The sequence below is a fragment of the Pseudorca crassidens genome, chromosome 2, assembly GCF_039906515.1.
Source record: "Pseudorca crassidens isolate mPseCra1 chromosome 2, mPseCra1.hap1, whole genome shotgun sequence".
In the NCBI taxonomy this organism is placed as follows: Eukaryota; Metazoa; Chordata; class Mammalia; order Artiodactyla; family Delphinidae; genus Pseudorca; species Pseudorca crassidens.
Window position 1 is genome coordinate 85,358,437 of NC_090297.1, and position 25,946 is coordinate 85,384,382.

Consider the following 25,946-nt stretch of genomic DNA (forward strand, 5'->3'; position numbering starts at 1 on the left):
CAAGTCATAAGATTTAGCCCAAAATACATTGCTTAAACAGCTTCCTAATCTGAAGTGTACCACTGTATACAAACATTTAAAAAATAATAATATAGCCCTCTAAATTTACCTGCTTTCTCTATTTTTATGTTCACAACTTATACCAGAATGTGTGTTGCCCATGCCAATTTTATATTTACTAATCTACATATAAGACTGGATAACTTCTGTAGGCAACTATTCCATTTGACAAATTTGAGGTGATCTGAAAGTTTGGGTACAGGGGTCAGTCAAGTAAACTAACTGATAAGTTAATAGTTTAATTTTGGAGAGTTTTTTTTTTTTTTTTTTGAAGATGACAGGTTTTATATTAAGACTGACACCAGTCAAGGAAGGCACAGGAAGAAGTGAACTTCAATTATTCATGGTACTATAAGTCATAAAATCAGGAGAAAACATATGATGTAATTTTTTGGATTGTTTTATATGCTGATTTTAAAAATGTTATCATTTAGTCAATGGTTTATATCATAAGTGGAATCCGGTTGATAAAAATGCAATAGGAGATTCAAAAGAGATTGATACTGTAGACTTTTAAAAATTAGGACATCATGTCAAAGGCACACAAAACAGGAGCGATGCCTCGTCAAGGCTGAGCCATTTAGTATCGGGATGAATAAAACTATAGAGGGTGAACTGGGTTCACCTAATACAAAAGTCAGTTTTGTTTAGTGGAATCAGCTACAAAAGCCCTGCTTTTTAGGAACAAATCTGTGGGAGGTTTCCTGAACTTCTCATCTTCTATCTTGTCACCAAAAATATTTCCCCCATGGCATCCTTTAAGTATGCAAGTGTCCTAGTTACCATATTTGCTTATTTACTTTCAGTTTATTATCTCCCTTTCACTTTTACAACATCTTGATAGCTCTTTATATATGTTCCTCCCTCTTCTCTTCTCCCAACTAAGGAAGACAATATTAAAAATGGAAGTGTGAAATATATGAGAAAATAATACGAGCATTTTACTTCATCTGGAAGCTGACAGGACAACTGACTTATTCTTTTGGGTGCATAAAATGCACTATATTACAAGTTTGAGAGTTTACTCTGAAGGCCAATTAGTAAAAATAAGAGAAGCTGTTCCAATGGCATTTGTTAAATGATATTAAAGGGACCAGTGTTTCTTTTAAAAATAAAAAGACTGATACAGGAAAAAGTTAAAGGGCAGAATTCAAAGTGGCAAGAAAAGAGAAAAAGAAACCACAAAATGAAGGAAACACTTAACTAGAAATTTGGAGACATGAGGAACAGTGGAGAGATGAAAAATATAAAGAAAATGATTATGGAGATAGAAGAAAATCATTTAAGTGGCAAAAAACAATAAACTAGCTTTTCTGAGCTACTAAAGCAATTCTTATTTAAAATATCAAGTACCAAAAAAATAAAAACAGCAACAACCCTGGAATACAATAAAGTAAAAAAAATAGAGAATGAAAGTATAAAAATACAGTAGAGATAGAAACAGAAAACCAAACGTGATTCAGGAGAAACCAAATTAGAAGATAGTAATTTTACAGAAAGAGAAAATAAACAACCAAATAAAAGCAAACAGAGGGAGAAACATTTAAAAGGAACAAGGAACTAAATGCCGCAAAAGGAAGAGTTTAATTATAGATTTTTATTTAATTACACTAATATTTAATAAGTATACATATTAATACAATTAAATTCACCTACTGCAAATATTACAAAAATCCATAATCATACCAGATGTGAGGATACTGTTTATGTTTGTCTTTAAATGCAACTCAAAAATGAGACTGAAGAATCTGGCATATTCTCGGATAATCACTGCCAAGGAAATTTGAGCTTTCTAATCCAATTTAGGAAGAAAATCAGAAATTCTTTGTAAATAAATCTAGATAAAGAATAGGAGTGCTAGGTCCAAAAGGATCAAGGAAGAGAAAATGGAGAAGGCAGAATAACAGACAGCAATATGAGGTGTCCACAGAAAGAGGAAAGAAATTGGGGATAAGGGACATGACTAATTAAAGAATGCAAAAATGCAAAACAAAGCTGATGGTATCCAGTATCCTCAACACCTGCACAATTCCTACCACATAATAGTTGCTCAATTAATAACTAATTAATTAATTGAATGAATGGATGTTTCAGCTACCAGACTATCTTTTCAGGCTGTGTTCATCAATAGAAAAACAATGAAGGAAAAGCAAATAGGTAGATTTGCCAGGAATAGTGTCAACATAATTGCCACTTCGGAATAATACACCAACTTTTGGAAAAAGATGAAAACCCTGAATAATACAGAAATTAGGAACAAAAACATACAGATTCTATGTGAATTGATCTACAGGGAAGAAATAGGTCTGCACTCTTCTCGAACAATTCTTACTGGTTGCTTTGATTGTTTTTTATTGTCATCAGCCTTGGCACTCCTCTTGACGTGTGTGTAGGATTCTTGGAACCAAAACAAATATCACGTACAGTAAAGTGCACCTATCCTGAAGGGAAAATGACAACCACATAACACCATGTAAAAGAATGCCAGCAAAAAGAGAATTTGTTTTTGCGTTATATGAGACAATAAGGCAGAAAGAGAAAGAAAAGTAAAGCAAATGACTGTGTGACAGAAAAGAACAAGGCTCACGACATACAAGACCAAGAAAAGGAGGTGGGGGAGCCCACGAAGGCAGAAACAACGTAACAAAAAGGACAAAACCAGCAGTAGAAAAGAACTGTCAGACACAAAACCCTCAAAACAATAGATACGAAAAAAAGGATCAAGATGACAGGAAAAGAACAGCATGGAATCTAGTAAGAAAAAGAAACAAAAATTTCAAATAATGGATTTTTTAACACCCCCGCTGTTCCACCAGTGCATTGTGTCACAGCCTCACAGAACAGTGCATAATTTATTATGGTCACTCGCTGCCAGGCTGTTCTAAAGGGCAACAGCTATATGAAAATACTCCCCACCGTTGGATGGCTTAATGATCCACCCTTTGTAGAGGGGTAGGGCTGTGGAATGGCCAGCAAGGACAGAACCACTTATGGTCAGGATGGTGCTCGGCATATTTAGTGCTCTCTACCCTGTGAAGAAAGGGCGAATTAACTCTGGGGCACCTCTGTGGGAGTTTTTTCACCCCTCTTCAGCTTCTCCTGAATAATCACCATCTATCAGGAGTAGTTTCTGAATGCTCAATATCACATATTGCCTCCTCTAGGGGAGGGATGATGTTAAATAGAAACAAAAAAAATGGATTTTTAGAATAAAAACAGTCCTTGAAAATGAACATTCATGGCTGTAAAATTGCACTGTATTTTAATCACGTCTGGAGATTTAAAAAATAACTGTTAGGGCTTCTTTTTAGAAATGAACTTGGATACAGAAAAAATAAATATGACATAAAAATAAAGATCATTCAAATTATTTTTACCAGTCATTTTCAGGAGCATGGCCTTTTCAGTAGTTTATATAGAAGAGTTTTCATTACTTCCACAAATAGCACTATCTTCAAAGACATGCATCATTAAGATATGTATCCATTTCTATGATTAGTAAAGCCAGGGATTACTTCTTTAAAATCCTTTTTTTAGGGGCACTAGTGCCTGAGGTTGGGAGCAGAGGTTCATGAATCAGATGCCCAGGTTTTGGATCCTGATGCTGCCGTTTACTTGCTATGTGACTCTGCCACATTACTTACACTTTCAATCTCTGGACTCTCCCCTTTGTACAATGGGAATTAATAATAGTACATATGCCATAGAGTTGTGATCAGGATTACATGAGTTAGACCTTGAATCAGAGCCTGGCAGGTGTCAGTGATGGTACCTGCTCTCAAAGTGTGAGGGGACATTCAGGAGGCATTTGTAATCCAGAACTGTCTGCCATTAGGTGGTGGGCATGGAGACAGCAGAAAATAATGTTCTGCTCCAGATCTTCTCAATAAAAATGGCACAAAAAACCACTTTGTATGAAGGCTTAATTCATCCACTCATTCATTCACTCACTCATCAATTCATATCTTTATTAATCTGTCCAAAAAGTATTTACTGAACATAGCATGTGTCAGAATAACATTAATCTTGAGGGTTCAATGTAGAGCAAGTCACTCTAGCCATAGTTCCTTTGTCTGTAATATAGATAATGTTCTATCTTCCACCTCAAAGTTGATTGAGGAGTGGATGTGATTCCATGTATAGAAAGACCTAGCAAATTGCCTAGAATAATACGGGCACTAAGTGAATAAACTCAATTTCTATTGTTCATAAAAACTCTTCATGAATTTATTATCTTGTTGTATATTTATTTATTTATTATACACACACACACACACACACACACACACACACACACATATATATATATCTCATGGTACTTTCTTTGTAGCCACCTCAAAACTATAATTCCTTATTTACTATCTATTGGGAAAACTGTATTTCCCTTTACACTAAATCTATCATTTCTATAGAGAGAGTGAATATCTAATATATATAATACTCAAAATTTTATATGTGTAAGTTTTTAATTGTTTAAAATAAGGATGGTTCCATTTAGAGGAAATTTTTTAATAAGAGCTTAGTGATAAGGATTGGAGAAAGTATACTGAAAATATCAGAATCACAGATATCAGTTCATGGTCCAGGATTGGAAAAGTAAAGATTCCCTGATAGTTGGGATTATAAACCATGGATTTGTCTGAGGCTAGGTCATCAGATGGATAAAGAATGCTTATCTGTTGTGGGTAAGAATGAGTCACTCACTACACCATGGAACAAAGAAGAGAAAGCTGGAGAGAGTGTGAATGCTGAAGGCATCATCTGTCTTCCTGGATCCGGACAATCATGAGGTCACCTTCAACCTTGTACCATCAGTTACGTAAGCTAATATACCGATCTTAGTTTATAATACCAGAATTCCTCCATCTGCAGAAGACAGAAAGCTAAGAACTATCTTTCCACTTGTTTCTTCCTTAAAACTCATAGCCAATTCATCCTCAATTGCTGTTCAATATACTCCTTACCTTTGGCATATCCATTTCTCTATCTCCACCATCATTTTCTTCATCTAAGTTACAAACCATTGATATTTTTTACTTGAACTACTTTCTGCAAGAGATTTCAGCTGGTCTTCTCAAGTCCATTCTCATGCTCCTCTATTCTCTTCTCTCAAAATGAAAATATAATCCTATCATCCCCACCATGGTCACCGTCCCACTCACCAAACACATGCACATGTACACACGCACACACATATACAATAAACCCTTTAATAGCTTTCCACTGCTGTTTGGATAAGATCAAAATGCTTAACAAGGCCTGGTTATGGGGTCTTAGACAGCATGACCTATATTTTCCTCTCCAATACCGTCTTGTGCCACACACATCTGCTCTAAGCACCCCATTCTTATTTCTTGCCCTTCAACAGGAGTTATTTCAGCCACAAGGCTTTTGCTCATGTTGTTTCCACTGCCTGTAATGCTCTAACCCACCCCAATCATTTCACTTAGTTAAAAATCCTCTAAATAGTTCAGTTATCAGATCGAATATCACTTCCTTAAGTTATCCTTCCTTGACCTTTCAGAGTAGCCCAGAAACTTCATACTACATGCTCTTCAAGTATCCTGGACCACTGCTTCATGGTTACTATGCCAGTCATACTTTACTGTTTGTGGGGTTATTCATCCAATATCTCTCTCCTTTACTAAATGGAAAGCTACATGAGGACAGAGAACATGTCTAATATTGCTCATCATTGTATTCTTAGCATTTCACACAATTCTTGGTACATGGTAGATACTCTAAATATTTGTTGAATGAATGAAAGTAGGGAAATATATGATGATTTGGGGAGTACAAAATAGGGTCTCTAGAATCTATTTCTCCTAGATAAAAAGGCTAGTTTCTAAAAGTCTGAGACCTAGGTGATAGAACATAGAAGGAGAATCAAGAGTGAATGCAGGAAAGAGGAACAGAGAACAGACACTAGAAGTGAAGGGAGCTAACTGTTCCTTCATATACCAAGTTCTCCCATATTAGGCAAAACATAGTGATAGAAAAAACAGGAATGGAATGCCTACTCTGTTGCCATACGGCTTCTTGCATAGTCAAGAAAAGAAAAATGTTGGCAATGGAAAACTGGCAACAGAAATCTCATTTGATAGAGGACTAGAAATTTTACAAATAAGAGAAAAAAATCTGCATTGTGTTTTTTTTTTTTTTTTTTTTTTTGCGGTACGCGGTCCTCTCACTGTTGTGGCTTCTCCCGTTGCGGAGCACAGGCTCCTGATGCGCAGGCTCAGCGGCCATGCCTCAAGGGCGCAGCCGCTCCGCCGCATGTGGGGTATTTCCGGACCGGGGCACGAACTTGTGTCCCCTGCATCGGCAGGCAGACTCTCAACCACTGCGCCACCAGGGAAGCCCTACATTCTCTTTTTTGATGAGTGATTAACATACATTAAATGTAATTGAATTTGCAGTTACCTTTGATCTATGAGGACTTTTAAAGCTGAATACACCCAGGAACAAAAGATAGGGAGGGAAGAATAAACACCCAACCTATCATTTCTAGAAAAAGTAAATAGCAGGTAATTAGCAAGTAATATGAGGAAAGAACCAAAGATATTTAAGACATCTCAAAGTGGCTAAAATTGACAGTCATGCTTTAAATTGGTATCTCTTTAAACAAAACTTTTTTTTCAGAGTATGTATTAATTAATCATATTGCTACTTGATAAATTGACTTTTTTTTGAAAGGACAAAAACAATGTTAGCTCCAAACATGACTGTCATTAAGATTTCTGCAGTGTAATCAACGTCAACACAGACTTCATGTTTGTGTAAAATCCGTGATTCCCCTTAAGGACCTCCTCATGTGTTTCAGGGGATGGGGGATGTAACAGTTCCCTGGGAATGTGACTGCCGGACGATGGTAACAAAATACATAGAAATTTCAATTTTGAATCAGTACTCCTAGGCTGTAAAATGCTATGAGTTTGATAAATCTATTTTCTTTGACTTACTTTTCTGGGGGTGGGGAGGGGCAATATTTTCTTCCATAGTCAAATAAACCCATGTGCCTCCTTCCTAACATTGCTCACCTACTCCCAGCTGGAAGCCTTAAACTGATTGTACTTTAAAAGATTACTTCTACCCCAGCGAGAAATGTGTAAAAACTTTCTCTCTGAAGTAGAAGTTGCCTTAATTTTACGGTCTTCTTAAAAGCAGTGCCTCTTATGCCTTCCCTTGATTTGCCTTATTCATTATCCTCTCTCTTGCCTTATCTTGAACTCTGCTGCCTCCGAGTCTGTTAGCTCCTGAGTTCTTATTAGTTTTCTGGTCCAGTCTTGCTTTTTAGCCCAAAATGCAGTGTCCTTTTACTCCTGGGTCTTTTGTCCCTATTAATGCAGGACTCAAGTCCTATTTGTCAGTTCTTTCAAATATTCTAGGCTAGTTGGATCCCGTGACTGGACCCGCCATTCCATTGCCAATATTTCTATCTTAGTAATTTTGGTTTCCAACTTTGTTCCTATTCTGCACTGCTGATACCTATTTATTCTGGTGTGACATTATGGTACACAAACTGTATGATATCACAGACTAAGATCATAGCCTCTCCCCACCTCATTTCCACATCTCTCTCTTTAGGTCAAACATGTTTTTGGTTCATCTTTGTGCTATAGTCAACAGACATATAGAAAACTCTCAAATTCACTGTGATGTGATCATTTGAGAGTGATTTTAAAACAATTTGAAATGTTATTGATGCTTTATTTCAGGAATATAACATGATGAGTGTAGTAAAAACCACATTAAGTTTGAAAATACATATTTAGATATTTTTCCTGCAACCATTCACCAGGTGGTCCACTTATTTGTACTAAATATATATATATATATAATTTTTTTTAACTGACAGACCCATGATTGTTATTCTAGATAAAAACAATGACACTTCCTGATCTAGAACTAGTATCTCAGTTAGATTTAAAGGGTGTTACTTTCTACTAAAGATTTATTATTTTTAAAAGAAAGGGATCATTTTTATATCATTAACCAACATTAATAACTAAAATTGAAAAACTCATAGAGAACCAGCTTAAGGCAAAATATTGGCAGTTCTGTAAATGCCTCTTACAGATCTCCTGTAGTTGTCTACTTATCCATGTCTATGTGAATGTCTGGGAATTAAAATCAAATAAAAAATTAGGCAACATAATATAGTGTAAAGCAAATATTTCTTTTTAATCAGATATACTCTTTCTCATAACCAAGTTGATAATTTATTTTAAAGCACTTCCAAAATTATACTGCCAAAAGGAAAAATATAAGAAGGCAGGATAGTAAAATGTATTTGGGTAATATCAGATTTCAGTCGCTTTTGCAGAAGCTTATACCATGCACCCATTTCTTGTCCGTCTTCCAGGAATGAGGTTATTTTACAGTGCAGTGATTTCCTAACCTGTGACATCTCAGGGGCTCAACCCACTGAGGCTAACCTAGCCTAGCCCACGTTTAGCCAGTCAGCTCCTAGACCTCAAGAACAACTTCCTAGCCCAAACTTACATTCGTCCATGTTGATTAGAGCAAAGTTAAACACCACATTCAGGACAAAGCAACACTTTGACACCCATGTTTCTTAGAGAGGCTAGAGTCAGAAGGGATGAGAAGAATCAAGAACCTTAAACAGAGGAGGTCTCGTGGGCACATACCTAACCAGTATCAAAAAGAAAATTTAACTCAGCAGTAAGCCTCACCTTAGATTCCCCCAAGAGATGTCAGAGAGGTCACTGTGACTTGAGTTTGTTGTGTTTTACCACTGGTGGGGCTCCCACATTTCTTTCTCTAACCTTTAAGATTTCTCATACTCTTGAGTTCCTGCATTTCACCCCTGGGAAATATAGGAAGTGCTATCACTTGTCAGCTGTTTTGGCTTTAAAAGAGGTATCTTTATACTGTCCCCTCCGCAGACATTCAATGGGGACCAGATTGAGGCAAGGCTGTGGTCATTGTTCCCTAGACTTTGTATTGCATATGAGATAGAGGGTCTGTTAGCCCAGCCGCTGGAAGAAGGTTTTATTTCCTAAGGGAAGCGCTAGCACATCTGGGGCAACGTGGTCCTCACATTTAGTTTTGGATTCTCTTCCTGGTGACAGGCATCTGCTGTCTGGCAAGGGCAAGAGCAATAATCTGTGTTTTATGAAAAATGTTGGCATGTTTTAACAGAAGCAAACCCTTTCTCTCTTTTTTTAATAAAAATACAGAGTTTATGTAAATTAAATTTGGACACAGAACAGATCATGAGGGAAATATCAAAGTGTTGCTTTAGGTGATCTTAATATAACTCAACAATTATTTAAGATCACTGAACATTTTAAGATTTATCACTTTTAAACTAGTTTGTTTTGCTTAGCTAAATCATCATAAAAAGCAGGACTGTATACGTATTTCCTGATGAGAAAATTAATGTTAAGACTGTTTTAGTTGAATAATCCAGTGTTTGGAAATTCTATGCAGAGAATGTATGTAAATAAATGGAGGGGGCTGTGAGATAGAAAGACATAGCAGGTGATGATGTGACACCGCCATCTTTATTCAGAATTCTGCTTTGCCTGTAAAGCTAGAGTAGTCTTCTCTCCAATTACATACTATCATTTTGGAATTTCCCATCCAAAGGAATTGTTACCAAGCTAGTTGTGCACTATTTAGCAATCACACCCACAATGAAAGCCAAACCATGGCACCCAAAACACTGAACAATGAGAATCCTCCAAGGGCCAGATAAATAACATCTCTGTAGCCTCTTAGAACTGTTAGGTAAAGAAATCCAAATTCATTGACAGTGATTCAATCTCTAGGTCACCACAGACTGAAATGAGAGTATGCACCTAGTTTCTACCTTTAACCTGTTCATATATAAAATATTATTTTTCCTTTCTCATGGAAGATTTGTTTGATTGATAAAACATACCCAATTAATGAATTCGATGTCATTTGAAATAGAATTAGACAGGTGATTTTTATTTGAATAATTTCAGTTGAAAAGATACGAATTCCAGGCGGAGGGAATAATAGTATTCAAAAAGGTACAAAGTAAGAGGTTTCCAGGGCAATTGACTGACTTATTCAGTTGCCTAGAGATTTGGTTACAACCAAATGACAAAGTAGAAAATACTGGACAGAACACCGGATGGGGGTCAATGACAAGGGCATCACAGGCTCTGAGCCTTGTTAGTTGGTTACCTCAGGCTAAGGTTATTTAGATCACTTCCCAGTCCCCAGTTCCTGTCCTCTAAATAAGGAGGCTGAACTGGGAAATCTTCAAGGTTCCTCTCAGTTCTGAGAGTCTGTGCCACATCACTGACTCAAGGCAAAGAAGGAAACAGCTGGTGTGAAAAGTAACTCAAGAAAAGACTTTAAAAATGTATGCTTTCTGATGGCAAGGACAAAAAATCATGGGGATTATGTAACCAGTATTTTAAAGTCCTGTGGAGCATGTTTCCTCTTGCTCTCCTTTTTTGCTATGTGGAAGATAAAATAGGAAGGTAGGAAGACAAGGCAACTTATCCCATACCCCACGCCGCCCCCACCAACTATTTTTCTTTTGGTAGCTGATGGAGGGTCTAAGAATTAAAGGCACTGTTGGCTGAAGAAGGCAGCCTAGAGAATCTTCAATGTCAGGAACCCAGAGGATTAGCAAAAATGCTGGGAAGGCTTGGTTTCAATACTTAAAGGTTGAACCGGACAGGCACATACTGATCAAATCCATGTTGCGAATGAGCACTTATCCTTGGTCAAATGTTTGCTGCTGTTTACATGTACCAGATACATTGTTAATTAAGCTAATTAACCTAATTAAGCTCTAGTTCCTCATTGCTGCATGGCAGTGCAGGCCAAGTGTGGCCATATCTTCCTTATTGCAAGAGACCTAAGAAGTCGAATTTTTTTGTCCAGCCGCCTGTTTTTAAAATGTTGGTAATAATTTCAAAAATAAAACAACCACAACAACAGTAGAAAGCTACTCAAGGTCTATTCAGCTTCTGTGTGAACCTAGGTTAGGAAGTTCTACAGGGTGGAAGTAAAAATATTCAGTATAATTCTAAAAGGACAAAAGAGGGATATTCACTTAATGCTCTATGAACACTTAGCATTTCAGAAAAGGAGAAGACCTCAAAGAGGTGCCATTTCATCTGGACTTTAGAGAATTTATTGTAGTTCAAGTATCTTTATAAAGTAATATGCTGCCACAGGAAACTGGTTTACACAGATTGCATGTAGACAACTTTAAATTTGAATGTCAAGACATCAGAGAAGCTTCCTTATTCCCAAGAGACAGAACACCTCCATAGTAGGTTCAGGTTTGTTTGTGACTTAGAGCTTACTTAGTCCTGCACTTAATTTTAAATTAATAATAATAATATTTATGCTAATATTCAAGTACTGATTTATTAGGAACTGTTCTCCGTGCCTTTCCTATATTCAGGCTTACATGCTAATTAAACTCAGGCCCCAGGAGCCACTGACCAGCTTTGTGACCTGGGAAACATGGAAGCTCAGGTGTTTTGTTTCTTATTTTTTAATTTGTTCAATGGGATAAAAACTCATCCTACTTCAAAGGATTGTTAGGAGCAGAAGGAAGAAGACAGAAAAAATTTTCATGTTGTAATATACCTCTGACTCTTTGGAGTATACACAACCCAAACTAGAGCACATTTTCACCTTTACTTGAGCGATAAGTAAAATGTTGACTTTTATGCAGGCCAGGGAAAATGTTAATGTTTTTAAAAAGAACAACATGATATGCATTTATTTCTTTAGTTGTTCTTGTTTTACCAATGCTCTTTATGGGTAGATTAAAAAATTACATGTTAGCCTGCTGCCTATAATGTTAGCATTTAAAGAACATTAAAGCTGGAGGGGATTTAGAGATCATCTAGTTCAAATTCCATGATATAGAAATGGAAACTGATGCTTTAGGAGAGTAAGTGGCTTGATCAAGGTGACATAGATGGTTGATGGAAAGAATAAAGAATGAGACTGCCTTTAAACACTTAGAAAGTGTCATGCTAAGTGTTTAAGATTTTATATGAAGTTTCACCATGCAGGGAATATACAATTCAAATTCCCAAGGTCGGCTTGAGATATTATTTATTTCTATAAATTCCATAAATATATATGATGTCTCTGTGCTGTAAAGGTTAGAGCCTTTTCTATTCATATATTTCACAATTTTTAGTCAGTTATGGAAACATAAAGAGTTTAACTATATATGTATATGTTTAAATATATACAGCTAATTTAAAAGCACTTAGGTACAAAGGCAGTACTTTTCACTTATTTGATATTTGCAAGAAGATATTTGAGACAAAGGAGAATAAAACAGATGTTTAGAGAGGAAAATGTACTGTATTATGATACCTTACCTCATCTTGAGCTAAAATCACTATTGTGTCTAGAAACACCAGAAATGTGGACAGTACAAGAGAGTGTTTCCAATGGATAAATATTCTAGCCATGGAATTAAGGTCAGTTTGTTTCATTCATGAAGCAAACATTTATCAGGCTCTGGCGATACACACAGGTCTGTGCTTGGCACAAAGGGAGCTTTCAGCAGATGGGATTCAGGATCACACTGTGATGGGAAAAATGAATTGGAATGGCTCCTCAGTCCCCCTACACCGAGTACAAATTCCCCATCCCACCAACTGGCAAGTGTTTAAAACTATGAACCCTAGGGAGGGAAGAAGAGCCAGTGGGAACAGGAGACAGAGGAAGGAAAAAAGGAAATGAAAGAAAAGATGAATAAGCCCCAGATGTTTTTGTACCCACTCTAAAAATTCAGAGTTATAGTAAAGATTTTTTTTTCAATGCACTAATATTCTTCCTTCCTGCTATTTAAAATATTGAACATTCATGTGTCCCGAGGCAGAGTAATCATTTAAATTATGTTGGAGCAAAATGATTAAATTAGCTTTATTTTCCTATTATATAATTTGAGGATATAATTCAAAAGAAAATTTCTAAACTTGGCTAATAGAAAGAATTGATTATAGTTTTAGAGATTATAACTAACAAGTGAAATGGAAATGGTTCTAAGTTTCCTTCAGTCTAAGATATAATGGTTTTTGGAACACATGTTTTCCATGAGTTCAAATTTTCCATGACTGCAAAATTTTAGCACTTGCATCTTCATTCAGCCAAAGGCTGCGAGAAAATCTGTGTGGCTAAATAACTTTCTGGAGAGGATACACCTAAGACACTTAACAGCAGGGTAAGTTTAGAGGCGTTCCCAGAGCAAAAGTCTACTCTAAAAAATAAACTCAAAGCTGGGCAACATTTTCAAAATAATTGTCATATTTGTGGCAAGGAATATATATTAAAATACATCTTTCTTTTAAAAATTAGTCAATAGATTTAAATTTTCCATAGCTGTTTTAATCCATGTAACTAAAAGATATTTTGGTTCTAAGTTTCAGACACTGGGAAAGGGGTAAAGAGAGAAACTTGACTCCCTCAGGCCCTGCTGCAGGTGTCCTTTTAGGAACCTTCCTCATTTTAAAGAAGTTACACATCTTGACACACTGACAGTTGCCTAATCATATGACTTATAAAAGTTATGATTTAATACAATGGTATTTTTCCTCTACAGGTAATTCTGAGGCTCGTTCTATTACCACACTTCTGGATAATCTGTTGTGAGTGGAACAGAGAATGTACTTGAGCAACATTTGACTAGGCCATCCTTTCCTGCTGCCATAAAAGAATGGTTTCTTCCTAAGTCACAAATCTATTCTGAATGTTAATTAAATATTTACAAGGTACTTTAAAATCCTCCCTGAATGCTAATATGAAAAGAGCAACCTATGTTCATTTGAATAAGCAGAAATTTCTGCCCAAGTTAAGGGCCTCTGGCCTCTGAGTTTAATTCAAATAATTCTATGACTTGAAAAAAAAAGAATTGAGCACCTACTATGTACAAGGCCCTGTGTCACATGTGGAAATAAAACTAAACTTTCTAGGACTAGGAAACTTGTCATAAATTACAACATTTTGTATTATTTAATTCACATCATTTCCCTCTGAACTTAAAAGCTAAATTAGATGCAAAATACTCACCTTTTTAGCATTAAGCTTTTACATTGTTCCTTAACGTATAACACTGTATCTAGTTACACAAAGATGCAATATTTTCTACATATTAACATATATTTCCACATTTTATTCATTAGGTTTTTGAAAGTACTTTAGCATGAAGTTTCCATTTATTGTATCCAAAAATAAAAATAGCATCAAAGTCTTCTTGCAACTCCCAAAACACAGTTAGGGAATAATGATCATATGCTAAAAAACGTAAAATGCAATTTGTGCTGTGCCCCATTTACTACAAAATCACTACGAACAATGCATTTTGTACAGTATATTGCTCCAGGGAAACTGGATCAGCATCAGGAATGAATAAAGAACATTGCATTTGAAATCAGCTAATTCTGCTTCAGCGCTTTTAAAAACTATTTGTTATAATATTACCTCCTGTCAAGCACATAATGTGATATTTTCCTCAATAAACCTAAACAGTTGCTGTAATTTCAACTTCTCTCATTTTCCACTTTTTAAGCACTAAATATTTAAACAATGCAGACCTGGAAGTCTCAAGCCACTCATCTGATCCTCCCATCTTCCTGCCTAAGGTATAGTAACTATCCGTACAGGGCCTGTTCTGTCACACAGACATACATAATGGCAGCTGTTGAGGTCCTTACCTGCCCGCAAGCCAGGCCCATTCCTCTTTCTCCCATGCCATGTGGACACGATAAATTTAACTCCAGGGCATCTGCTCCAGAAGCCTTTAAGATGTGGAAGGAAAATGAAAGTAAAGGCAAAGCTTTACTCGTGTACTAATAGGTTTCACCATTGATAACTCAACATAGGTCACATTTGCCAAATCTCAACTACTCTGCTTTCTGTACCACGGCTACCTTGTGAGGTAAATTCTGACTCTCTCAAATGAGAGTGTGTATGGCAGCAATATTAATAGCAACAGCAAATGTTTATTGAGTGCTTGTAAGATGACACTCACTGCACTATATGAGTTATATTTGCTATCTCTGACTCTCATAATCCTTGGATTATTAGGGTACCAATTTTACAGATGAGGAGACTGAAGCTCAAGGGAATTCAATGACAAACCTGGTTATCAAATGTCACAGCAGAGATTTTAACTCAGGTCTGTTTGACAGCACATTGATTCTGCCCTACAGAGCTTCTATTTTCATAGAAACAAATCTTACTAATCCTGGATAATTGGTACTGGAGGTAGCAGTGCAAAGAAAAATGTAGTAGGCTAGCTGGACTGAATTTGAGTAAAATTTTAAATGTTCCTCTTTGATCAATTAACTTTTATTACTCATTAATACTGCTTTCATATGCTTCAGAGCATTCAAGCATGTGAATTCCCCAAACTGGAACACCATTCGTTATGTTCTATGTTGCTTTAAATAAATTTAAAAGTAAAATAAAATTTTGGTAACAGTTCAAATTAAACCAAAGTATAGAAAAATATAAATAGTCTTTCTCTTCTCTCCTTCGATTTCCTACCTCTAAAGTAATCAATGTTAACAATTTAATGTGTAATTTTCTACTTTTTCTATGTATATAAAAAAGTAAAACATACATATAACACATGCATCGGGCTGCTTTTTCTTCTTGGTTTTGCTCTTTATACTTTTCATTTTTTTCTTCCAGTTTCATTGAGATATAACTGACATATAGCACTAAATAAGTTTAAGGTGTGCAGCATAATGATTTGACTCACATGCATAACGAAATGATTACCACAAGAAGTGTAGAGTACATCCATTATCTCATATAGATACCAAATAAAAGAAAAAGAAAAACAGCCCTTGTGATGAGAACCCTTAGGGTTTACTCTCTTAACAACTTTACATATGACATACAGCAGTGATAATTATATTAGTCAAGTTGTACGCTACATCCCTAATACTTGTATATCTTATAACCAGAAGTTTATGCCTTTTGACTGCCTTCACCCAACACACCCTGACTCTGATAACCATAAATCTGATCTCTTTTTCTATGAGTTTGTTTGTTTGTTTATTTTTGAAGTATAATTGACCTACAACACTGTGTTAATTCCTAGTACACAACATAGTGATTCAATATTTCTATACATTTCTATACATTACAAAATGATCACCATGGTAAGTCTAGTCACCATCTGTCACCATATAAAGATATTACACTACTACTGACTATATTTATCATACTGTACATTTCATACCCATGACCCATTTATTTTGTAATTATAAGTCTGTACCTCTTAATCTCTCTCTCCTATTTCTCTCATGTTTTTAACTGATAATCAATTTTATTGTATTTCTTAAAAGTCCATGCTAAGAAACATGAAGTACAGATAATTTTGTCTTACTTTAATAATTAAATGGGAATCTTTCTTATTTAACTCATTAATTCATTAGTATACAAATGGGTCTTAAAAATGAAAAAAAATATTTCGTGCTAAGCATTCTTATAATAATTGGAGAAACACAGAATTTTTGAGAAGTCTTCTGTAAAAACTCTAAGAACAAATAGAATGCTTTTTAATTTGAGGAATGGAGGATAAACTAAACAATTCTTTTACCTAACTTCTGGAACTCTTCCAATGCCACAATTTCCTTTTAAGTAAGGTAAACCAGAAGCTTGAATCAGTTCCCATAATATTATAACATGTCTATAGCATCACACAAAGACTTAAAAAAAACTTCATTATTTTCTAGGTGTACCAAACCTTTCTTTAGGCCAACAGAGTCTCTTCAAGTCTCTCTTTTCTTCCTAATCAATCAAGATTTTAGCCTATTTTTTCCTGTTTCATGAATTTTAAATAGGACCTCAACAAACTTAAAAATTCTAGTTAGTTCTTTCTTGGTTGACGTCTTACCCACCTTTATTCATTAGTGAGTCTGCTTTTTCTTCTGTACATTTGTGAACATTCATTTGCTCATTCAGCCTATTTTCTAACATGGTTTTATTATGGTTTTTGCTTCTTTAATTCAATTTTAAAATGCTTCATGTTATTTGAAAATTACCATGAATCATGCTACATTTTTTCCTGCTGGTTTGGTGGTAAGCTTGGACAAAGCACAAACTGCTAAACTCTTGAGCTCTAATCCTAGAGCTGCTAAGGAATTTGGGCAAGTCAGTTAACTTCCTTTGTCTCCATCTATTTTAGTGTAAACTGGAGATAATATGACCTATCTCAAAACCATGTCATGTGGGAATTTCCAGCTTAATTAAAACATAGTACGTTGTAATTATATACAATACTGCACTTTTCTTATTATTTCTTAGTTATTTCAAGTACTTCTTTTAGACTTCTTTATTTCTTTTAGACTGCTAGTTGAATTACAGCAATTAATAGTAGATCAATTCAACAACATTTTGGAATAAGTTTTAGGTACCATTCGTATACATATTTACATTATACTTAGGTATAAGTATAATGTAAATATACATATAAGTATGTAACATATACATATAAGTATATAAGTATAACTTTGGAATAAGTTTTAGGTACCATTTGTATACATATTTACATTATACATTTACATTATCCTAAATTGTAAGTGCAAGTTTACAATTAGCTATCATAGTAGACAATAATAGCTAACATTTACTGAGTACTTACAATATGTCAGACATTTTACTAGGCTCTTTGTAATGGGATATACCATTATCCCCATTTTGCAAGTGATAAAACCAAAATACAAAGAGTTCAAGTGACTCACTTATTGTTCTATAGCTTGTAAATGAGAGCAGGGTCTTGAACCCAAGCATTCTGAGTCCAGAGCCTGTATTCTTAGTCACTATCATAACTGATTAGAAATCACTTATTCCATGACTGACTGGAGTTGTTTCAGTGTGTTAACAAAACATTACAACTCGACATCCTTAAAGCTTCTAAACTTTAAATAAATATTAAAATCTTGTAAAACCGCTTATCCAATTTAAAGTCTGTTCAGTGTCTAATTGTTAAAAATGTCCCCAGTGTTATACACGTAGACAAACACTGACTCACCAAACACACCTGGAAAGACCTTTGAAATGAGCATCTAGGCTTCAAAAACAGATAATCCTGCTCAAGGTAACACCAAGAGATGGGGAATATTCAGCTGGCCTCTGCTTGAATATTTCTGTCATAGGGTACACCACCTTAAAAGGTAGTTAATTCTATTTACAAGCAACTATATGCATTCAAAAAGCCTTAATTGCTGAATTCGCATGAAATGTTAAATTAACTGAAACTGGGCATGCATTCTTATTCTTGTTAGTCACAAGCTTTTTAGTTTAGTCACTTAGCCCAGAGTTTATTCTGCCTCACCTAAATGATTATACAATAAAGTAATCTAGTGAAGGCAGTGACAGAAAATTTGCTGTTTCTAATTTCATATATTATCTATCACCCATCTATCGGCATGAAGTAGAATAATATGTTAATAGTGTGGACTATGGAGCCAGAGTTCATGGGTTTGAATCCCACTTTTACCACATCCTAGCTGTGTGAGTTTGGGCATATTATTTAACAACTTTTGGCCTCAGTTTCCTCACTTCTAAAAGGTGGAAAACAATGAAAGTAACTCGTAAGGTTGCTTTTCTAAGGTATAAATAAATTTAATCAAAGTGAATGACTTAGAAAAGTGCCTGGACTACATTAAATACTATGTGAGTGTAAACAATTGCTATCTATCTACCTGTCTCTCAGTCCATCCATCCATCCATCCAATTAGAATCTACAACTTGCCCTTCCTCAGCTTTGATCTGAAAAAAATTTAGAGTAGCTATCCATACTTCAGGGGGAAAAAAGAAAACTATTCTAAGGAATCCTCAGAGTAGTGGTAGTAGTGTGATTTCTAAAATTTTATGAATCATTTTATAAAAACTCTCAGAGAAACTAGGGAAGCAAAACCACAAACCCTTGTACAATATATACAGCAAAATCGGGTACACAGCTCTTTCCCTTCTCCTTTCCTTACCTCTCCCTTCCTTCCCGATCAATGTAGTTATAAAGTCATTGGTTGGGGTAGAGCAAGGTAGGTGACTGGGAAGATCTAAGGAAGAGCCATGAGGGTCCAGTGTGGGATATCAGAGCCCAAGCACAGTGAGAAGGACAGACATGTGGAGGGTGGCTTGGTGTCGTGCATCAGAGTCCTAGTGGGAAGGGAAATCTTCCATGGATCAGGGGAACAGGCAAAGGACAACAGAGCCCAAGCAGGGTGGAGAGGCACGAAGCTACACTTTTTGGATTCTCTCTTAATTTCTTCTGTTAAAAGAATACACGAGGTCCACTGCCAACTTTCTAAGTAGCAACAGTGACAACTAATCTCAACTATCCAAAACTGGGGACACAAGTTTTCTGGGATCTTAAACCACTTTGAAGTGGATGTGGCACAGGTAAACACTGAACTGGCTTGGGACCCACTGGGCACAAAGTCTGTGACTATCTCTTGTCTCCAACTAGGTGTCTATCTTCCCTGATTCCATTCTGTCCTGCTTACTGTTAGTGTTCAGGGACTTATATCCAACGGGTCCTACATATTTCTGTAATGCGCCTCTCTGCTTTTTACCTCAGTCTATTTGAGATTTCCTAACTTCAACATCTATTTAATTTTATGAAATACTGCTAGCCCAGACCCAGGTCAAAAATGACAAGAACCTGGCTTCAAAGTGGTTTACTTGGACTCTCTGCTAGGAGTAGTGTGGTTTGACACACTACTGGTTTGACATCTACACCTCTCAGCTGGGCCTTCCTTGCCTCATCCTACCAGTTACAGCCAGACCCTTGGCAATCCCTCATCAAGTCCCTGACTTAAAATCTTCAACTTTGGATCTTAATCACCTCAAGTTCATTGGTGCCCAATAAAGTGCACTCTTCCCATTTATTGTATAATTGCTTCCCTTTTGTTCGTCACATGCCAGTATGCCAGCTCTGTGCCTCTATTTTGCTTCACTCAACAAATATCTGAGGACTATCCGCTGGCTGGCAAAGCTATATGTTTGGAAATGGGAATTAAACAGTGAACCAGATGGGGGTCTCTACCCCCCTGTCAGAGTTTGCTTTGTCATAAGGAAGATAGGTTACAGGGCTGATGACACCACTGTTTATCACCATTTTATTAAATTCTGCAGAAAAAAGGTACAAGCAAAGGTAGACCCAGATTTGGCGGAGCCTGAAGTTTGTATGATTTGGGGAAACATTTTTAAAAATGAAAAATAATTTTAAAATGACAAAGAGAAAATTAGTACAGGCACTTGGAAGTAGCTTGTACAAGTCAGAGCTCTGAAACTTAACCTTCATTAGCTTTATGGTAAACCAGTTTTTGAGGACAGGATCTTAGAAGGAGTAGGACAGGGGGTTAACCTACTGGTTAGGGAGCGCAGAGTGGAGGAAGAGGGAATATTCCAGGCCAGGGGAACAGCAAAGGCTCTGAGGTGTAAATGTATTGGAGGAGTGAAAGAAGGCCATCGGGGACTGGAATGTAAAGAACATACCCAAGGTGACACTGGGGAAGTGGCAAGGTACCATACCATGTAGGTCAAGTCAGGAGTTTTGCATCTTAAGAAAGCTAGTGGGAAGACTGTGGATTGATTGATGGAGAGATTAGTGGGGCATCCTGAGATAAACTTAGATTAGGATGGTAGCATTGTTTATTGAGCCACACCTTTATATGTCTCCTCAAATCTGATGGCCTTAATTGCCACCCAAGCTTTTACCACTAGCTTAAAAAGTGCTATCCTACATCTCCCATCATTGCCAGCTCTCACAGCTCCCTCAGGATGAGAGCGGGGCTCTGTCACAGCCTCCACTGTACCTGTCAAAGTGGGAGCTCCAGGAGGGCCAGTGCCCTCAATATGCTGTGGGATTTGACTTCCCTAGCAGCTACCTAAAGGGGGCAGGACACATAACACAAAAGTGCAGAAGAAAGTAAAGTGTTGTACTGTAAAATTTTACCAATGAGAGACAGGAGACAGGAAGGAACCGGTAGATAGCTCCCTCCCCCTTCTTCTCCTGTAAACTGCTGTGAGGCAGGACAGTTCCATACAGCCCTCCCCGTCCCACACGACTAAGCGATTGGCTCCATCTCCTTGGGAAGTGGGAGCCAGCTCTGGAATGCACCATGCTCTCTCTGCTTTCCCTTCCTCCTATTGCCTTTCCCCGCCCTCACTCTTACTGCTCTGGAATTGAATTCTTCAATGAAGCATCTTCACATTAATTTTGACTCAGGTTCTGTTTTCTAAGTTAACACGCATTAAGAAAGAAATGGATTCAAAAATCTATTCAAATGAGTTCAAGATCTATTCAAGACCTACTATTGTGTATGGTTCAATTTGGTATACACATTTAAAGTGTGAACATATCTACACAGCTGAGGCTCTACCGTATTCACCTTTGTTTTGGCTGGCCAGGGACTCTGCACATAGTAGGTGCTTCATGGATCTTCCTTGCATGGAATTGGAATAGGTTATCAATGTCCCAGAAAAGTAGGATAGTGTGTGATCAGATAACTGAACCAAAAACAATTGAGCAGAGCCTAACCATGCTACTGATTTGACACCAAGCTGTAAAAACTTTTCCAGAGGCTGCTTCTGTTTTATGGTGTTCATAAGACAAGACAAATGAAAACCAGGTTGAGAAATGCATAAAAGAAGACATTAAAAGTGTGGGTATTCTAGGGTTAGAGTGAAAAGGAAGGTTTGGTTCAACATGGTTCTATTTCCAAGAATATGCAAGTGACAAAAAAGATATACTGTATGTGCATTAACTTTTAAAAACAGCATTTAGTAGAATTTACTATATTTTAAGAATGTACTAGGTTCTTTTTTTTTTAACCACCCACGTGGTCTCAAATGTTTATTCAAAATAGTGAAATAAAATGGTATCCTCTGGTGAAACAACTAATAATGATCCCTTCTTGTGCAAATTTTCATTCTGATACAGAGTTTCTGTCTCTATTTTCTGTCTCATGTTCTTATACAACTGGATCTGCTCTGCTGTTACACATGTGCATTTCTGTTTTCAGATATAACAGTAAAGAGCAGATTTCCTCAATTCCCTACTGTGTAATTCAAGAATTAATCTACTCTAAGGAGAGGAAATTCATGAATTTAAAGTATACCCATCACCACATTAAGTGATTTGCCGAACTTAAAAGCAGTGGCTCGCTACAACAGCTGGTGTGTTATCTCAGATTTCTTACCCCTCATTATCACCACCCCGAAAGAAATGTACATTCTAAGTGGTATAGTAACTTTGGCTTGAACACTCTTTGTTTTTGTTGATTTGTTTTAATGTGGGCTCTTCCATTGTAAGAAAATCTGTTTTAATCTGTTTTGAAGTATGTGTTCATAGAAACAAAACCAAATACTGACTCTACAAAGCTTTACTGGGTGTCCCCCATATAAGCTGTGATGGAATCATGCTGCCTATCGCTGCCCTCCAGGGGGATGTGAAGACCTGGGGATAGTTCCTTCATGTGCTATACCCTGAGTTGGTCCATATTTTAAGATTAGAGGGAAGTGTTGTTTTTTAATTGACACCATCTATGGGTTGAACTTCTTGATATGTATATTGCTTTCCTGTGGAGAGATCCCACAGACTGTTTTGACTGAATGGAAGGCATACCTTTTTCTTTTTTTTTTTTAATGTTTTCCTTTTTTTTTCCTCCTTACTTCCCCTTTTACTTTTATTGATTGATTGCTATAAGAACCTAGAATATGATATCAAATTGTAGTTTTAAACTGCAATTTAAGAAATAGGTATAGAATGTGAGAAATATGAAAAATATCTTTAAGTTGGTTACATGTATAAAGGCTTTTGACTTTTTAAAAGTAAAATTTGCTTATTTAAAAATTAACGCTCATTATTGAAGAAAATTCTTTAAGTATTTTATTCTACAGAAGGCAGAGAAGCTAGTAGCGTGATAAAGCCATTCATCATAGTCAAGCTTTAAATTGGCAAAACTCATGCCAAACATGGGCTCTGTGGAAGATTTCATGGTCAATTAGGCAAATACATGTATGAAATGGACCCAGCTACAAAGATCATAAAGCCAATTACTGATCATGTTAATTTCACCCCCCTAAGTCCCAGAAATAATTTTTGTCCTCGCAGGTTTAAGATATCCAAATAAAATATACAATCAATATTTTTGAACACTATAGAAAGCTTTATAATATTTTATAATGTAGAGTCCTTAGTTCATAAGTATTGTTAGATTTAGTCTTCTATATTTCTGAGAGGTTTTCAAGAAACCCCAGCTCAAGCTGTCTACAGTATTTTTCATGACAACACGATGGACATAAGTATACAATTTTAGGTATGTATTTTTCCACTTGAAATACAAATTTGAGGCACATGGTTAGTTGTTTGCATTTGTGCAAGCTTCAATTTATATTATAGAAAACCTGCTGACTAGTGTTCCACTCAGGAGCATTCTGTCCTACCATTTTATGCATGTCTGTATTCAAACTAGAATAGTATTAAATGAACCTTTTATATTTTAAATATTCAAGAGTTTTATATTCAAAATTTCTTTTCTCGCTGTCAAACTAGTTTGCCTAAAGGCAAGGTAAGATCAAGTTAGACTCTCAAAGGTAGAATTAAATTTTATCATGGCATCCATCATAATATACAGTTTGCTTAATATGCAAATAAAGAGCATATGGATTCAAAGAATAAAGGATTTTCAGGCAGTGTGTGAAATCCAAGGGACCACTTTTACAGAATAGATTCCTTTTAAATTTACATTTCCATCATTTTAATGAAAACATAGGGTAAACAAATTATAATAGAAATGTTTTAAGTTACTATTTTCCATTCAATTTTACTTCTCCTGGGTTATTTTTCATGACAGCTCTTTATTTAAAACTAATAAAAATAGAAGAGAAGAAATAAAATAAATATACTAGAAAGAAATCATTACCTCAGCCTTTCTGGAGAGTTCCATCCAGTCATTTTTGTTGTAACTGCACATAATGCTAGCAATCACAATCTTTAAAAAGAGAAAGGAAAGAATATTAGATCAAATAGTTATGCCTTTGTACACAAGGGTATATGATATATATATATATATGTTTATAATGATAAACTATATTATAAAAATTAGTTTTCCATCTGTTGAAAGAAATCATTAAAAAAACAGCAGGGCGTTATAGTGAAGCAAAGGATGAGATCTGGAGCTTCAGACTTACGTTAGAGACTTTCTCATTTACTCTCTTTGTATACTTGAGCAAGTTACTTAACTTTTCTGATCCTCAGCATTCACATTTTTAAAATGGAGAAAATAATACTGACCTTGCCCATCTCAAAGAGTGATGGTTGGAATTACATGGATTTGTGTATGTGAAAGGGTTGTTTAAATTATACAATGACACAGAAATATTTATTAATATAATTACTGGTATAGCTAAAAGTTTTCAAGGTATGGAAAGGAAGTGAATTAGTGTCTTCTTCAATCATATCTTATTATAGTATGGATAATAACACCTTACATATCATATTCAGAGTGAATTATAGTTTTAAAGTTTGTTAAATGTTGATTATTTAACTATAGTCTTACAGTAACCTTATAATGGAGGCTACATAGAGTAGTATTTACTAGTATCTGCTCTGAAGCCAGAATGTCTAGATCAGAGCTCAGACTCTACCACTAACTGTGTGGCCCTGGGCAAGATATTTAGTTTTCTCACTGGTTAAATATGGATAATAGTACCTTCCTACTTAGAAAAGTGATCATTGAATTGCTAAGATTTTATGGCTCTAATGATGTGCTAGGTAATGTTTTAATGGATTTTACTTTATTAACTTACTTAATCATTCTCAACATTACTCTCCCCATTTTACAGGTGAAGATGCTGAGGCACTGATATGGAAAGGTCACAGCCAGGACTCAGACCCAGAAATCTGACTGACAGTCTGTGCTTTTAACCACTAGGTTTTGCTGGCCTAATGTAAATATTCAATATATGTCAGTAATTCTTTTTATTATTACCATTTAAAGACTATGAGATTGTGACACAAAGAGTTTGTGCCAAGCCTAAAGTCACAGAGTCCAGTGGAAGAGTCCACTAAAAGCCACTGGGTTCTCACCACATACAGGTTTTTAATGTATGTCTAAAAAACAAAACAAAACAAAGATGTGCTGTACAAGTCAGATGAATGCTTTTAATATTAAGAGAAAGACAGAAAATATGTTGGAGAGAGTTCTGAATACCAGAGTTCGAAATACTGAACAAGTCTGTCCTTAAGATTGGGTCATTTTTTTCTCTCCTGATAGACTGTAATCTCCATGGGTGCCTGGACTGCTCTGCATCATGCATCATTTTATCTACAATAACCAGCATGATGTTTGGCACATAGTAAAACTGAGTGAATAAATGTACGAGGGCACTAAAGGTTTAGGAACAGAGAGTTGCTTTTGCAGCTCATCCTTTTAAAATTAAGCAGAAATGAACACCATGAGTTAGAGAAGGGAAAAAAAAAATAAACAATCGGTGAAAACTGTTGGCAAATAATTATTATACGAGTCAGAGTGAAGAGTGAGCACGGCAGTTGCGAGGGCTGGTCTTGGCAATAGAAAAAAGGGTCAGATGTCAAAATACATAGAACTCGTGAACTAGAAGGGGCAATTAAGAAAGAAGAATCAGGGGCTTCCCTGGTGGCGCAGTGGCTGAGAGTCCGCCTGCCGATGCACAGGACACGGGTTCGTGCCCCGGTCCGGGGGATCCCACATGCTGCGGAGCGGCTGGGCTTGTGGGCCATGGCCGCTGAGCCTGCGCGTCCGGAGCTTGTGCTCCACAACGGGAGAGTCCACAGCAGTGAGAGGCCCATGTACCGAAAAAAAAAAAAAAAAGAAAGAAAGCCACTTCCAGGGAAG

General features: G+C 36.2%; 1 protein-coding gene across 1 annotated transcript in view; it reads right to left on the reverse strand.

Moving 5' to 3' along the window:
• The window catches only part of DPYD (dihydropyrimidine dehydrogenase), an 806,187-nt gene that overhangs the window by 258,632 nt on the left and 521,609 nt on the right, over positions 1–25,946 (reverse strand). The window contains exons 15-16 of the mRNA XM_067726990.1: positions 23,994–24,062; positions 14,760–14,843 (exon numbers count right to left, since the gene is read on the reverse strand). Coding sequence (XP_067583091.1) covers positions 14,760–14,843; positions 23,994–24,062 — 153 coding nt within the window. The remainder of the gene's footprint in view (positions 1–14,759; positions 14,844–23,993; positions 24,063–25,946) is intronic.